Here is a 12,551-nt window from a genome sequence, read left to right on the forward strand (position 1 = left end):
ATTAAGGCAAACAAAACCAAGAAACCGTCGTCGGTCGTCCTAAATAAATAAAATTCGGACTTTATTTTCCAAATAAAATATTTCAAAATAATTTAATAAAACCAGACGACTTTTTTATTTTGCGTCATACAAAATATACAGTAACTCGTGACTTATTTTGCGTCATAAAAAAAGTTGAGAAGAGTTCTCACGAAACAGTAAGTGCACAGAATCAACGAGTCACCGGACCGCAATTGCACAAATCAACGTTTCACACTGTTCACTTTTCATTACTAATTTTCATACGATGATAAATTACGAAGAAATGGACAACAATTTCGACACGTAGCCATCGTTTCCGAAAACTTTGAGCTTGTTAACATTTAGACCCCAAAAAAAAAAACTTAGAGCTTGGCTCGTGCATGGCAAACAAAGAGGTCGGACTCCTACCACTGTTGTTACTTGTTAACATCGTCAGGTCCACTAGTGGGCTCAGGGCCGGATCTGAGATTTTGGGGGCTTGAAACTAAATAAAAAATTTAGATAAAAAAACTTTTAAAAGTGCGAAAGTACTAATATTAATAATACACAAGTAATCCAAAAAAAAAACTAATAGCAATCTATGGATTTCGAAAAATAAGTCTTCTTATATTTTTCTTCACAAAATCATTTATCAAACTTTGGTAGTCAAGCTTTCCAACCATATCTTTCTCAATTGACAACATTGCCAAACCATTCAGTTTCTCTTCTGACATAGTTGACCGCAAGTAAGACTTTATTAACTTCAGCTTGGAAAAACTTCTTTCAGCCGAAGCAGCAGAAACTGGAATAGTTAGCATCACTCTATATGCAATCCACGTATTTGGATAACCATGACCTTCAAATCTTCTTAAAAAATCTAACACTTCAACAGCTTTCTTGATCTCAGTTGGCAAAACATTTCTTAGAATTTTGATCTCTAAATATAAATGATATCCATCAATGTCTGAATTGGCACCATGTTTAAGAGAAGATTCAAGGTTGATACATTTTGCCTTCAAACTATCATCCGTTGCCGATTTGAGCTTATGTAAATCAAACAAAAATCCAAAAGTTTTTTCATACTCTTCAAATTGTTCAAACCTTATTTGAAGAGATACTATAGCTTGATCCACGATTCTCAAGAAATAATCAATCTTAAACTTCTCTTCCTCACTTAGCATCTCAGATTCATCATCTCTTTCTACTGCTTCATCAAAATGCTTCTTCCTTTTAATAATGCGCTTTCGTTTCACTGAAAAGTCTGGTTCGATATCCATAGACTCTGCAATAATCTTAGCTTCTGCTTTTGCTTTTTCAAATCCAGTTTCTCTATAGTTTTTCAGAAACGATACTAACCCTTTCAATTGAACAATAGCATTATCAATATCAATATGCTCTGATTGCATCATCTTACTTACGGTATTGACGGCGAACAGAAGATCATACCAAATAACTATACCAAATAAGAACTCAAACCCTCCAATTCCATGAGTTTCGCTTGTGGCAAGAGCTTCAGCATCGCTACGAGCTCCAGGATCATCACAGTTTTCTGCCAAGTAATCCAAAGCATCTCTTATTTTTGGAGCTTGAAATCGAATTGCTCGAACACTTTCAACGCTACTTTCCCAACGAGTTTCTGATAGTGACTTAAGTGTGAGACCTCCTACCATCTGCTTAAATAGCTCCCACCTATTTGAAGATGATGAAAACAAACAATATATCCGTTGAATGATTCCAAAGAAAGCAATCGCTTTTGAAGATGATTTAGCCATATCAGAAAGTGCCAAGTTAAGACTATGACAACCACAAGGTGTATAAAATGCTCTTGAATTGATGTCAAGCAATCTTTTTTGTACTCCTTTGTGTTTTCCCTTCATATTAGATCCATTGTCGTAGCCTTGCCCTCTCACATCATCAATACTCAAATTAAGACCAACCAGTCGAACAAAGCAACTCAAAAAGCCCTTCTCCAGATTTATCTGCAACTTCTAAGAATGTCACAAAAAACTCTTCAACTTGTGTTTTAGCCATGGAGACATCCACACATCTGATAATAAGACTCATTTGTTCTTTATGACTCTTATCTGGAGTGCAATCGAGAATAACCGAGAAATATTTGGCTTCTTGAATTTTTTTGATGATCATAGATTTGACTTCAGACCCTAGCATAACAATCAACTCATCCTGAATAGTGTGGCTTAAATAGTGATAATGAATCTCACCTCCTTTAACCCGTCTGATATGCTCTCGCATGACTGGATCAAAATCTCCAAATGATTCAATAAAACTCAGAAAGTTTCCATTGTTTCTTTGACCAAGCTTTTCATTAGTCCCACAAAAAGCTAAATTTTATTTAGCAAGAGTTGTCACCAATGAAAATATTCTCAACAAAACCTCTCTCCATGGGTTTTCTCTTTATTAATTTCTTCTTGGAGACCCTTATCAATCGTCTGATTCTTCTTTAGCCTAAATTCTAATTCCATCCACCGACTCATACACCAAATATGGTAGTGACTAGTTTCATGTTGACTCAGTCGTATCTTGATATTCTTCCAATCATTGAACCCCTTACTTGACAACTGATTAGCATCTTGATCTCGACCAAACAACTTGCAGCAAAAACAATATGCTCGATCTGATACTTTTGAATAAAGTAGCCAATTCCGATCTTGTTTCTCTCCATTTATCAAGTCTCTTATATAATACTTGCAAGAAAAATGCCGACCATCATTATTTTTTGGAAATACATAATTCTCATATGCTCTTTTCATAGGACCTTTTTTCACTAGATAATCTTTCAAACTCTGATCAATTATTTTCCAGTTTGCAGGATCAGTTCTATCCAAAATTATCTCTTGTTCTTGAGTGTTCAAATCATCTTTTTCAGATATCTTCTCTTCTTCCTCTGTCTTATCATTCTCTAAACCAGTAAGATTTTCATCACAAACTCCACCGCCCTCATTCACATCTTCTTCAGATCTCTTCTCTTCTTCCTCTGCCTTATCATTGTCTAAACCAGAAGGATTTTCATCACAAACTCCATCACCCTCATTCACTTGAAGAGTTTTTGATCTTTTAACAAACTTCAACATAGAATTTGCTTGAGACTTATCAGATTTTTCTTTTCTTTTCTTCTCTCTTGCTTTTTGAGCTCCTGATTTACACTTTGTTTTTCGTATTGAAATTCCTAGAGATTTCATGTTTAAGAATAAAAATCAAAATTCCAATTCTAAACAGAAAAAAGAAATATCAATTTTTAATTTTATTACTTAAAAAAATTACCTGACATTGCTAGATTTTGATTGTGATTAAAACAGAAATAAATTGATTTGAGAAATGCCGCCAAAACTTCTGTGACTCGTCGGCGATAGGGTGAAACCGGATCAGCTAGATTCGACTATAACCAAAAAATTTGATGATAACTGAAAAATTGCCCGAGTTATAAACAAAACCGATTATTAATCGGTTAAACCAGTTAAATATTATACTGGTTGAATTTTGTCAAGTTTTAGTAAAATTAGACAAATATTATGTGGGTTTTATTCAGACCCGTATGAGTTAAAAATGCTGGAGCATATATTCTATTTATACAGAAAAGTGAGAAGTTCTTTTCACTCAATTGTCGATGTGGGATTTTGAAAAAGTTGTTTTCTTTAACTTTTTTTTCTGGGTCTGGTCGAAATGGGTCTAAATATTTGAGCTGAAATTTTTTTTTTTGAGTTTTTATGGACTGAATACAAAATTAATGGGCTGGATTTTAGTCAAAAAATATGGGGGCCTAAGGCAAATGTTTCATTGGGTTTTACCCAAATCCGGCCCTGGGTGGGCTCAGGGGCCGAGCCAATGGGAGTAGATGCTGGGCCGATTGTTAATACTTTATCTATCTCATAACTTGGGCTTCTGGAGATTGGTCCAAGAGTGAAGTAAAGCTGAAACACCATTCCAGAAACTATTACGATTGTATTTGTATATTTGAATTCTATAATCATTATGGTAAGCGATCTTACCTTTTTCCGAATCATATATATATTCTATTAAAACAGAAGCACATTTAGTGCTCGCATTCAAACACTCCCAAAGTTTTTTATAATATTTTATTTTATTTTTATATTTAATTTCCGAAATTAGTTATTAATTTAGATATTTTTAGATTTCCTAAAATCTAGATCATCTTTAATTTAAATTTCAAATTATTAAAAATTTAATTAAATTTAGTTACAAAAATTTGCATTCAATTTAATTTAAATTCAAAAAATTCAAAAAAATTATAATTAAATTTTATTACGAATTTTAGATAATAATTTTAATACTTTAGAATTTCTTTAATACAGGAAAGATTTAATTTAAAATTTTAAATTTTAATAATATTATTATAAAAATGCTTAGTAAATAAATATTTTATCGTATTTTATCATAAACAATCGGTCTAAAATATCAAATATTTGAGATTAATAAATATTCATATTATACAATAATATGATCGAGCTGATTAGAGTTAATTTATTAAAACATGTAAGATATTAAGATGATTTGAGACAGTTAAACTAACAAGTTAGCCAATTTATATATATATATATATATATATATATACATACATTTTTTTAATAGCACAAATAGTAAATAAATATCTTATTATATTTTTTCATAATCAATTGGTCCAAATATTCCATATTAGTAAATATTTATAAGATTATACAATTATAATTATAGTCTTATACGGGTTAGTTTGTCAAAACATATAAGATATTAAAAATGATTTAAGACAACTAAACTAAACGGATAGATTAGCAAATTCATAGATATATAGATTGTTTATGTGTAAATCTAAATTCACATAATAACAAAATTTATAATTAACATTAGATCAATGTATACTTAATTAACGTATACTCTTATTCTACTAATATACAAATTTTACTGTTTAAAATTAAAATATGATAATAATTTTTTAATTAAAAAAAAATAAATAACAAAAATAAATTATATCTAAAAAAAGATAAATGTAATTTATATTAGAAATAAAAAATAAAACATTTCCGTGCGGACGCACGAGGTTAAAATCTAGTCTTACTTTAATTTAGAGTATATTTTGCAAGTAAAAAAAATATTCAAACTAGCAGTGATTAAAGCATACGAGACATAGACAACTGTAGCTCGTGACTTATTTGCGTCGCACAAAACAAAAAATTGAGAATAGTTCTCACGGAATGAAAATTACACACATCATATCAAAACAGTAACTGCACAAATCAACACCAACGCAGTTCCACGAAACCTACGTTACATTCTTTTTCATTTTTCATACGAGAATAATAGTAATCAAAATTACGAAGAAATAGGCAACAACTTCGAACCCTAGCCACCTTTTAATGAAGCTTTGAGCGTGGTTCGAGCCTGGCAAAGAAGTAGTCGGAGCTTTACCATCATCAGATCCTGCGGTTGGAGACATGCTGGTGGGCTCGGGAGCCGAGCCAGTGGGCTCAGGAGCCAAGCCAGTGGGAGCAGAGGCTGGACCGGTTTTGTTCGAACCGTTTGCTAGCTGATAGAAAAATTGGGCGTCTGGAGAATTTGGATCCAAGTGTAGCAAAGCTGAAACATCAATTCAAAAAAAAAAAAATTGGTGCTAACTTAGTCTAAAACACGGAATGGTATTCGGATTTGCTAACTTAGTCTATACTAAATACTTAATTTTGAGTTAGCACAAAAAAAATGTAGCATAAGTATCTAGCTAACCCATAGATCGATCCGGACAAAGAGTTTTCACCAGTCCAACCACGCAGCCACAAATAACAAATACTACTATATCATGAAATTATAGAGAGGTGATTAAGGTAAGAACCAGGGCACTTGGTGACGTCTGCAGTGACGTGACAAACGGAAGGAAGAGCGAGAGCGAGGGAGACATTAATCTTAAGACCCAAATCAGGATCATTCCTGTCTTGGATGATCACACAAAGACATTTTTTGTCGGAATTGATAACTTGTTTGAGGCCGGAGCAACAGTCCGGCGTCGGAGACTTTGCCTGTTCTTGCACGTAAGGAAGGCAGGTGGCCAAACCAACCAGCTGTTCCGTACACTCTGCCTTGTCTTTTGCCTTATCCTCCGCAGCAGCCACCAACGTCGCCATTATTAAAGCTGTTGCTGCCACGACTAGGCTAATCCTCCAAGACTCCATTTTTGTTATTCAAAATTTAAATCCCCAATGTTGTTGCTGCACTTGTTACGATTTATATAGCGGTCCTAGTGCATTTTTAGGGATTTATTTTTTCTTGAAATTTTGTTTTTCTTTATTAAGTCATATATGTGATGACTGAATGCGGTGTCGTGTGGAGAAGGTCACTGAAGTTTTTTGTTTTTTCTTCATTTGTGTGAACAGTACCTCGTCCCGTCTGACTCTCTTGTCATACATATATGAGAAAGAACGAACAGGTTTCTCAATGTCAACATCATTATCTTCATGCGCCCAATTGGTCGTGTGTACTAAATTACCTACTAACAAAGTACCAAGACTAGTTTTTTTTTAAAAACAAAAAATCTTAAAAGGATGATCAAATCTACATACGTTTTTATTAAGTTTCTTCTTTTTCTAAAAAAAAACCATGATAATTAAGATTTAAAATAACAGGGGAAATGTAGATTGTTAATTAATTTACCTATTATTAGTATTATTGTTAATGGGGGTATTACTTTTGTTCTCATAAAGCTACTTTTCTGAATTCATTCCATAAATAACAGCTCGCTATTTCGGTAGAACGATATTTTGTTTACATAAACATAAAAAATCATTTGGTATTTATAAATTTCATACAAATTATAGTTTACAAATAAAACAGTTGTGGGCATGCATATTGCATAGGAAGATGAGTGGAGAAAGAGAGAAGGGACCGCTACACCAACCCACTGACTGGAAAAGTCGACTTTAGTGATTGACTTCAGAGTCTTCAGTCTTTGTGTGCGTTGACACTTGGCGCAGTCTAAGTCCTTTGAAACCTTAAAAAGCTACGAATCCATGGTGTCATTTTATGACGTCATCTGAATCTATACTATTTAAAGTACATCTTAAAGATTTAACTCCGTTTCCAGCACATGGGCTTTTCTTTCTTCGTCTGGTTCTTCTATATATGGACTCGTTTCCGCCGTAAGAGCTCTTTATTTATTACCCTTAAATCCTACGAATTTAGTTTATTTCAGACTTTCAGTTAAACCAATTAATGTTTCTTAGATTGAAAACAATATCACTTCGTGTATTTCAATTAATTTGAACTTTTGAATCTCTTTCGGACTACATCACAGTTCACAATCACTGGTAAGTTATAATTTTCTACGAGATTATAACTCATTTTACGTATCATAGATATATAAGGCCCATTTGAACAAAACAAGATATATACGGCCCAAAAGAGTAAAAATGTTTTTATACGGGCCCACTACGATTAAAGATTCTCATCTTCACCTACTTATATTGAAATATTGCTAATTCGGTCCCTCTTAATTATTATCTTTGCAGAAAAGTAAACAGAAAATAAAAAACAGACAAAAATTGAGAAGAGTTCTCACAGAATAATAATAATCAAAATTACGAAGAAATGGGCAACAACTTCGAGGCCTAGCCACCTTTTAATGAAGCTTTGAGCGTGGTTCGAGCCTGGCAAAGAAGTAGTGCGACCTTTACCATCATCAGATCCTGCAGTTGGAGACATGCTGGTGGGTTCAGGAGCCGAGCCAGTGGGAGCAGAGGCTAGACCGGTTTTGTTCAAACCGTTTGCTAGCTGATAGAAAACTTGGGCGTCCGGAGAATTTGGATCCAAATGAAGCAAAGCTGAAGCATAAATTCCAAAATATATATAAAAAATTGATGAATTTGCTAAATTAGTCTATAAACAATTTTTAAAACTTTGTTTATTTTTAAAAATATATATACCTACTTACTCTGTCTTTATTTTCTAGAAGTATTATATATCTTAGGTGATAAAACTAGGGAATATAACGATTTCAGTCCAATGCGATGATAACTCACAACTAGTCCTCCAAAAATGCAAAATATAGTGGATGATAACTCACAACTACAACTAACACGTGGACAATATTTATATATACTAAATTCTTAATTTTGAGTTAGCACAAATTGTTAAAAAAAAAACCCACAAAAATGTAGCACAAGTATCTAGCTAACCAATGGATCGATTCGGAAAAAGAGTTTTCACCAGTCCAACCACAAATAACAAATACAACTATATCATGAAATTATAGGGTGGTGATTGAGGTAAGAACCAGGGCACTTGGTGACGTCTGCAGTGACGTGACAAACGGAAGGAAGAGCGAGAGCGAGGGAGACATTGATCTGAAGACCCAAATCAGGATCATTCCTGTCTTGGATGATCACACAAAGACATTTCTTGTCGGAATTGATAACTTGTTTGAGGCCGGAGCAACAGTCCGGCGTCGGAGACTTTGCCTGTCCTTGCACGTAAGGAAGACACGTCGCCATACCAACCAGCTGTTCCGTACACTCTGCCTTGTCTTTCGCCTTATCATCCGCAGCAGCCACCATCGTCGCCATTATTAAGGCTGTTGCTGCAACCACTAGACTAATCCTCCAAGACTCCATCTTTATTATTCGAAATTTAATCCCCAATGTTGTTGCTGCACTTGTTACGATTTATATAGTACTCTTAGTGCATTTTTTTAGGGATTTCTTTTTTCTTTAAATTTTGTTTTTCTTTATTAAGTAATGTGATGATTGAATGCGTTGTCGTGGAGAAGGTCACCGAAGTTTTTTGTTTTTCCTTCATTTGTGAGAACAGTAGCTCGTCCCGTGTGACTCTCTGTCATACATATATGGGACATATATGAGAAACAGGTATCTTTATGCGCCCAATTGGTGTGTACTAAATTTCTTACTAACAAGACTACGTTAAAAAAAAAATTCTTAAAAAGATTATCAATTTTACATATGTTTTTTAATTAAATCCACCTGTTTTTTTTTTCTTCTTTTCAGTTCTTCTTTTTAAAAATGATAATTAAGAATTAATATAACAGGGAAAATGTTAGATTGTTAATTAATTTATCTATTATTAGTAATAGACTAATAGTACTACTATTGTTCTCATAAGGTTACTTTTTTCTGAATTCATTCCATAAGTAACAGCTCACTAATTCAGTAATAGAACGCTTTTTTATTTACATAAAACAAATCATTCTGTATTTATAAAGTTCATAAAAATCATAGTTACATAAACAGTTGTGGGCATGCTGAGACCACTACACCAACCCACTGAGTGGAAAAGTCGACTTTAGTGATTGACTTCAGTTTTGTGTGCGTTGACACTTGGCGCAGTCTAAGCCCTTTGAAACCTACAAAGTTACGAATCCATGGTGTCATTTATGACGTCACCTGACTCTATACTATTTAAAGTAAATTATCGGGAAAAAACTTTAAAAATACATCAATTATATAACATTTGCTATAAAAATACATAAATTTTTTTAGTTCCCATAAAAATACCTGAATTATTAATTATGTATCTTTAATATCCAGACTATTAATCACACTTTTTTTAATACACAAACATTAGAATTTCATAATTTTACAAAAAAATATTTTTGAAAACCCAGTTTTACCTTTTTCTATTTCTTAGATTCGATTTATGTAATTTAAAAAATATAATTTACAAAAACATAAAAACATAAAAAACAAATTATTCAATTGTGAGGAGGCTCTGCTATTTCCGGCGAAGAAAGCAACGAGAACCGTCAATGTTTGCGACTCCGACTCTTAGATTCCTCTAATGACATACCTTTCTTCCTTCCTCTCTCACGTTTACGACATCTTAAGAAATTCTGGTTGTTACTTAGGTCTCGTCAATTCCTTTCAGCCGATGAAAAATCATTTAATCGCATCAAATTTTGACACCAAATTATATCTTTATTTGAAAGATCTGAGTAGTATTCATACCGGGTTAGATGTAAATAGCTTAAACTCAATCATGACCTCAGATCCATCAATCTCGTCTTAAACCTGGGAAATCGATGACTCTTTGGATTGATGACAAGAACACTTTGCTTTTCTTTGAATGTGTTCTTGAGTTATTTAAAAGAAAAAAAACCACAATGAAGAAGCCATGAAATTTTTTTATCTGTGAACACTGATATTTCTTCTTTCTTGTAGGATTTTTGTTATTAAACAGAAATAAACACATAAATTCATCAAACCGAGAATATTAATTTGCAGAGAGAGGTTCAACGATGGAAGAGATAATAGTTTTTTCAAATTATTATAAATTATAATTTTTTTTTCTAATTAAACTGGATTTAATCGAACCTAAAAAATTAAAGAGGATAAAACTGGGTTTTCATAGTATAAACATATGAAATTCAAATGTTTGTGTATTAAAAAGAGTGTGATTAATAATCTATTAAAGATAAATAATTAATAGTTGAGGTATTTTTATGGAAGCTGAAAAAGTTTAGGTGTTTTTATAGCAAATCTTATATAATTGGTGTATTTTAAAGGTTTTTTCCCTAAATTATCTATAGATTTTCCTCTATTTCCGGCACATGGGCTTTAATACGGCCCAAGAGAATAAAAATGTGTTTCTACCGGCCCAATACTAATAAAGAATCTCATCTTCACCGACTCATATTAAAATATTGCTAATTCGGTCCCTATTAATTATTATCCTCGCGGAAAAGTAAACGGAAAATAAAAAACCGGTGAAAATGGGAGTAGTAGTGATCGATGGTTCGACAGTGCGGTCGTTTGTTGCGGACGAGGAGCAGTTTAAGAAGAGCGTAGAAGAGAGGTTCGCTGCTCTGGATCTAAACAACGACGGCGTTTTGTCTCGATCTGAGCTGCGAAAGGCTTTCGAATCGATGAGGCTACTGGAATCGCACTTCGGCGTCGATGTGGTGACTCCTCAGGATGAGCTGACGAGTCTCTACGACTCGATCTTCGAGAAATTCGATACGGACCAGAGCGGTTCGGTGGATCTGGAGGAGTTTAGGTCGGAGATGAAGAAGATCGTGCTTGCGATCGCCGACGGGCTCGGGTCGTGTCCGATCACGATGGCGTTAGATGACGGTGATGATAATTTCCTGAAAAAGGCGGCGGATCTGGAAGCTTCGAAGCTTGAGAAGAAGGCTTCGTGAATCGTGATGGGTGATTTTGGGATGTCTTCCTCGTCTTCGTGTTTTGCTCATGTAGTCCTGATGTAAGCAAAGTATGAGAATCATAATAAAAGGCTTGGAACTTGTTCTATTTTAGTTTTGGGGGAAACCGGAGATTTTGGAGAAATTTGAATTGTTGTGAATTGTGATTCAACTATCAACTATTAAGACGTTAGGTTGATGAAATGTGAAGGTGAGATCTTTTTTTTCAAGTGGTAAGAAGGTGAAAATTGAAATGAACAAGGACGATAATTTTCAAGAAAACAAAAATTCGTCGCCTGAGAGATTCGAACTCTCGCGGGGAAACCCCATGTACTTAGCAGGCACACGCCTTAACCACTCGGCCAAAGCGACTTGGTTGATCAGAACCAAACTTGCAATTACCTAATTTTGTAGAAAACATGCGACTTGCCTAATCTCCAAATACTTAGAATTTTGGCTTCATAGGAATTAAAATAATTATAAGTTTGCATTAATGTCACGAACTATATCAATATGTGTCACAATTCGGATGCCAGTTATAGGCCAAAACCATTTAAACAAATTTAGGTAAAATCTTATTGGGTACATGCTGGAAAAAAAATAACATTTTAACCATTTGACCAATACCGTAATTAGAACTAATGAATGCGCATAAATTTGCAAAATCTTTGAACAAAACGAATACCAAAACTTGTTAACTTTTTATAAGAATCCAAAGAAAAACCTTGTGTATATCTAAATTTCCTCAAATCACCAATTTTCCAATGTCGTCCTCCTCCACTGAAAACCAAATGGAGTGGCGGAGTTACACGTGCCATGAATGTGACATATAGCTTCATTACGATTCTTTCGTCATCTCCCTCTTCTTCTCCCCAGTGTCCTCAATGCAGTCTCGTTTCCTCATTTTCTTCTTCTACCATTTTTGAAGTTAGTCTTGGCCGGTGATAACGAAGACGAACAAGAATCTCGATTTCTGGTCGCCATGGAACCGATTTCGGCCGTTGAAATCTCATCTTCAATGTTGTGTTCCTCAGATGATGCTATCTTTTTTTTCTTAAAAGGATTAAGATGATGCTATCTTACCATGTGCCATATGCAGAGAATATTTTGTTGTTGGAAAATCTGCACGTAGATTGCCATGCAACCATTTATACCACTGTGATTGTATCATCTCTTGGCTCACAAGTCACAACTAGTGCCCTCTCGATCGATTCGAGCTACCGGTTTTAGCTAGTGGAGATGACAGTGGGTTGACCATGTGGTTCGATGTGCTGGTGCTAAAGGTTGACTTGGAGGAGGATATGGAAGTCGTCACTCCCGATTTGTGCCAAAGTTTAGACGGCTAACATCGTAGGATTTAGTGGATTATACAATTTTGTACATTTTAAAATGTACAGTTAGA

At 34.0% G+C, this 12,551-nt stretch overlaps 4 protein-coding genes, 1 non-coding gene and 1 pseudogene across 5 annotated transcripts; 2 read left to right on the plus strand and 4 right to left on the minus strand.

Moving 5' to 3' along the window:
* Positions 1 to 599: 599 nt before the first annotated feature.
* LOC112086210 lies at positions 600 to 3,289 on the minus strand (annotated as a pseudogene).
* Positions 3,290 to 5,122: 1,833 nt separating this feature from the next.
* LOC18015741 (protein YLS3) lies at positions 5,123 to 6,231 on the minus strand. Its single transcript, XM_006397543.2, has 2 exons — positions 5,840 to 6,231; positions 5,123 to 5,589 (listed from the first exon to the last, which is right to left on the minus strand). Exons 1-2 carry the CDS (start codon positions 6,174 to 6,176, stop codon positions 5,300 to 5,302), a joined length of 627 nt encoding a protein of 208 aa, XP_006397606.1. The 5' UTR covers positions 6,177 to 6,231; the 3' UTR covers positions 5,123 to 5,299.
* A 1,170-nt stretch (positions 6,232 to 7,401) lies between these two features.
* LOC18015742 (protein YLS3) lies at positions 7,402 to 8,631 on the minus strand. The gene is made up of 2 exons (XM_006397544.2): positions 8,273 to 8,631; positions 7,402 to 7,820 (listed from the first exon to the last, which is right to left on the minus strand). The coding sequence occupies exons 1-2, from the start codon at positions 8,607 to 8,609 to the stop codon at positions 7,555 to 7,557; spliced, it is 603 nt and encodes a 200-aa protein (XP_006397607.1). The 5' UTR covers positions 8,610 to 8,631; the 3' UTR covers positions 7,402 to 7,554.
* A 2,034-nt stretch (positions 8,632 to 10,665) lies between these two features.
* LOC18015743 lies at positions 10,666 to 11,255 on the plus strand. The gene has a single exon (XM_006397545.2). It carries the CDS (start codon positions 10,721 to 10,723, stop codon positions 11,147 to 11,149), a length of 429 nt encoding a protein of 142 aa, XP_006397608.1. The 5' UTR covers positions 10,666 to 10,720; the 3' UTR covers positions 11,150 to 11,255.
* A 184-nt stretch (positions 11,256 to 11,439) lies between these two features.
* TRNAS-GCU lies at positions 11,440 to 11,521 on the minus strand. The gene has a single exon. It is a non-coding gene; the product is annotated as a tRNA-Ser (tRNA).
* Positions 11,522 to 11,913: 392 nt separating this feature from the next.
* On the plus strand, positions 11,914 to 12,495 carry LOC18015494 (E3 ubiquitin-protein ligase RHA2B). Its single transcript, XM_024154926.1, is given in 4 exon segments — positions 11,914 to 11,988; positions 11,990 to 12,079; positions 12,081 to 12,188; positions 12,190 to 12,495. Coding segments are annotated over 4 exon segments (579 nt in total).
* Positions 12,496 to 12,551: the final 56 nt, after the last annotated feature.

This window comes from Eutrema salsugineum, unplaced genomic scaffold (assembly GCF_000478725.1).
Source record: "Eutrema salsugineum unplaced genomic scaffold, Eutsalg1_0 scaffold_22, whole genome shotgun sequence".
Taxonomy (NCBI): domain Eukaryota; kingdom Viridiplantae; phylum Streptophyta; class Magnoliopsida; order Brassicales; family Brassicaceae; genus Eutrema; species Eutrema salsugineum.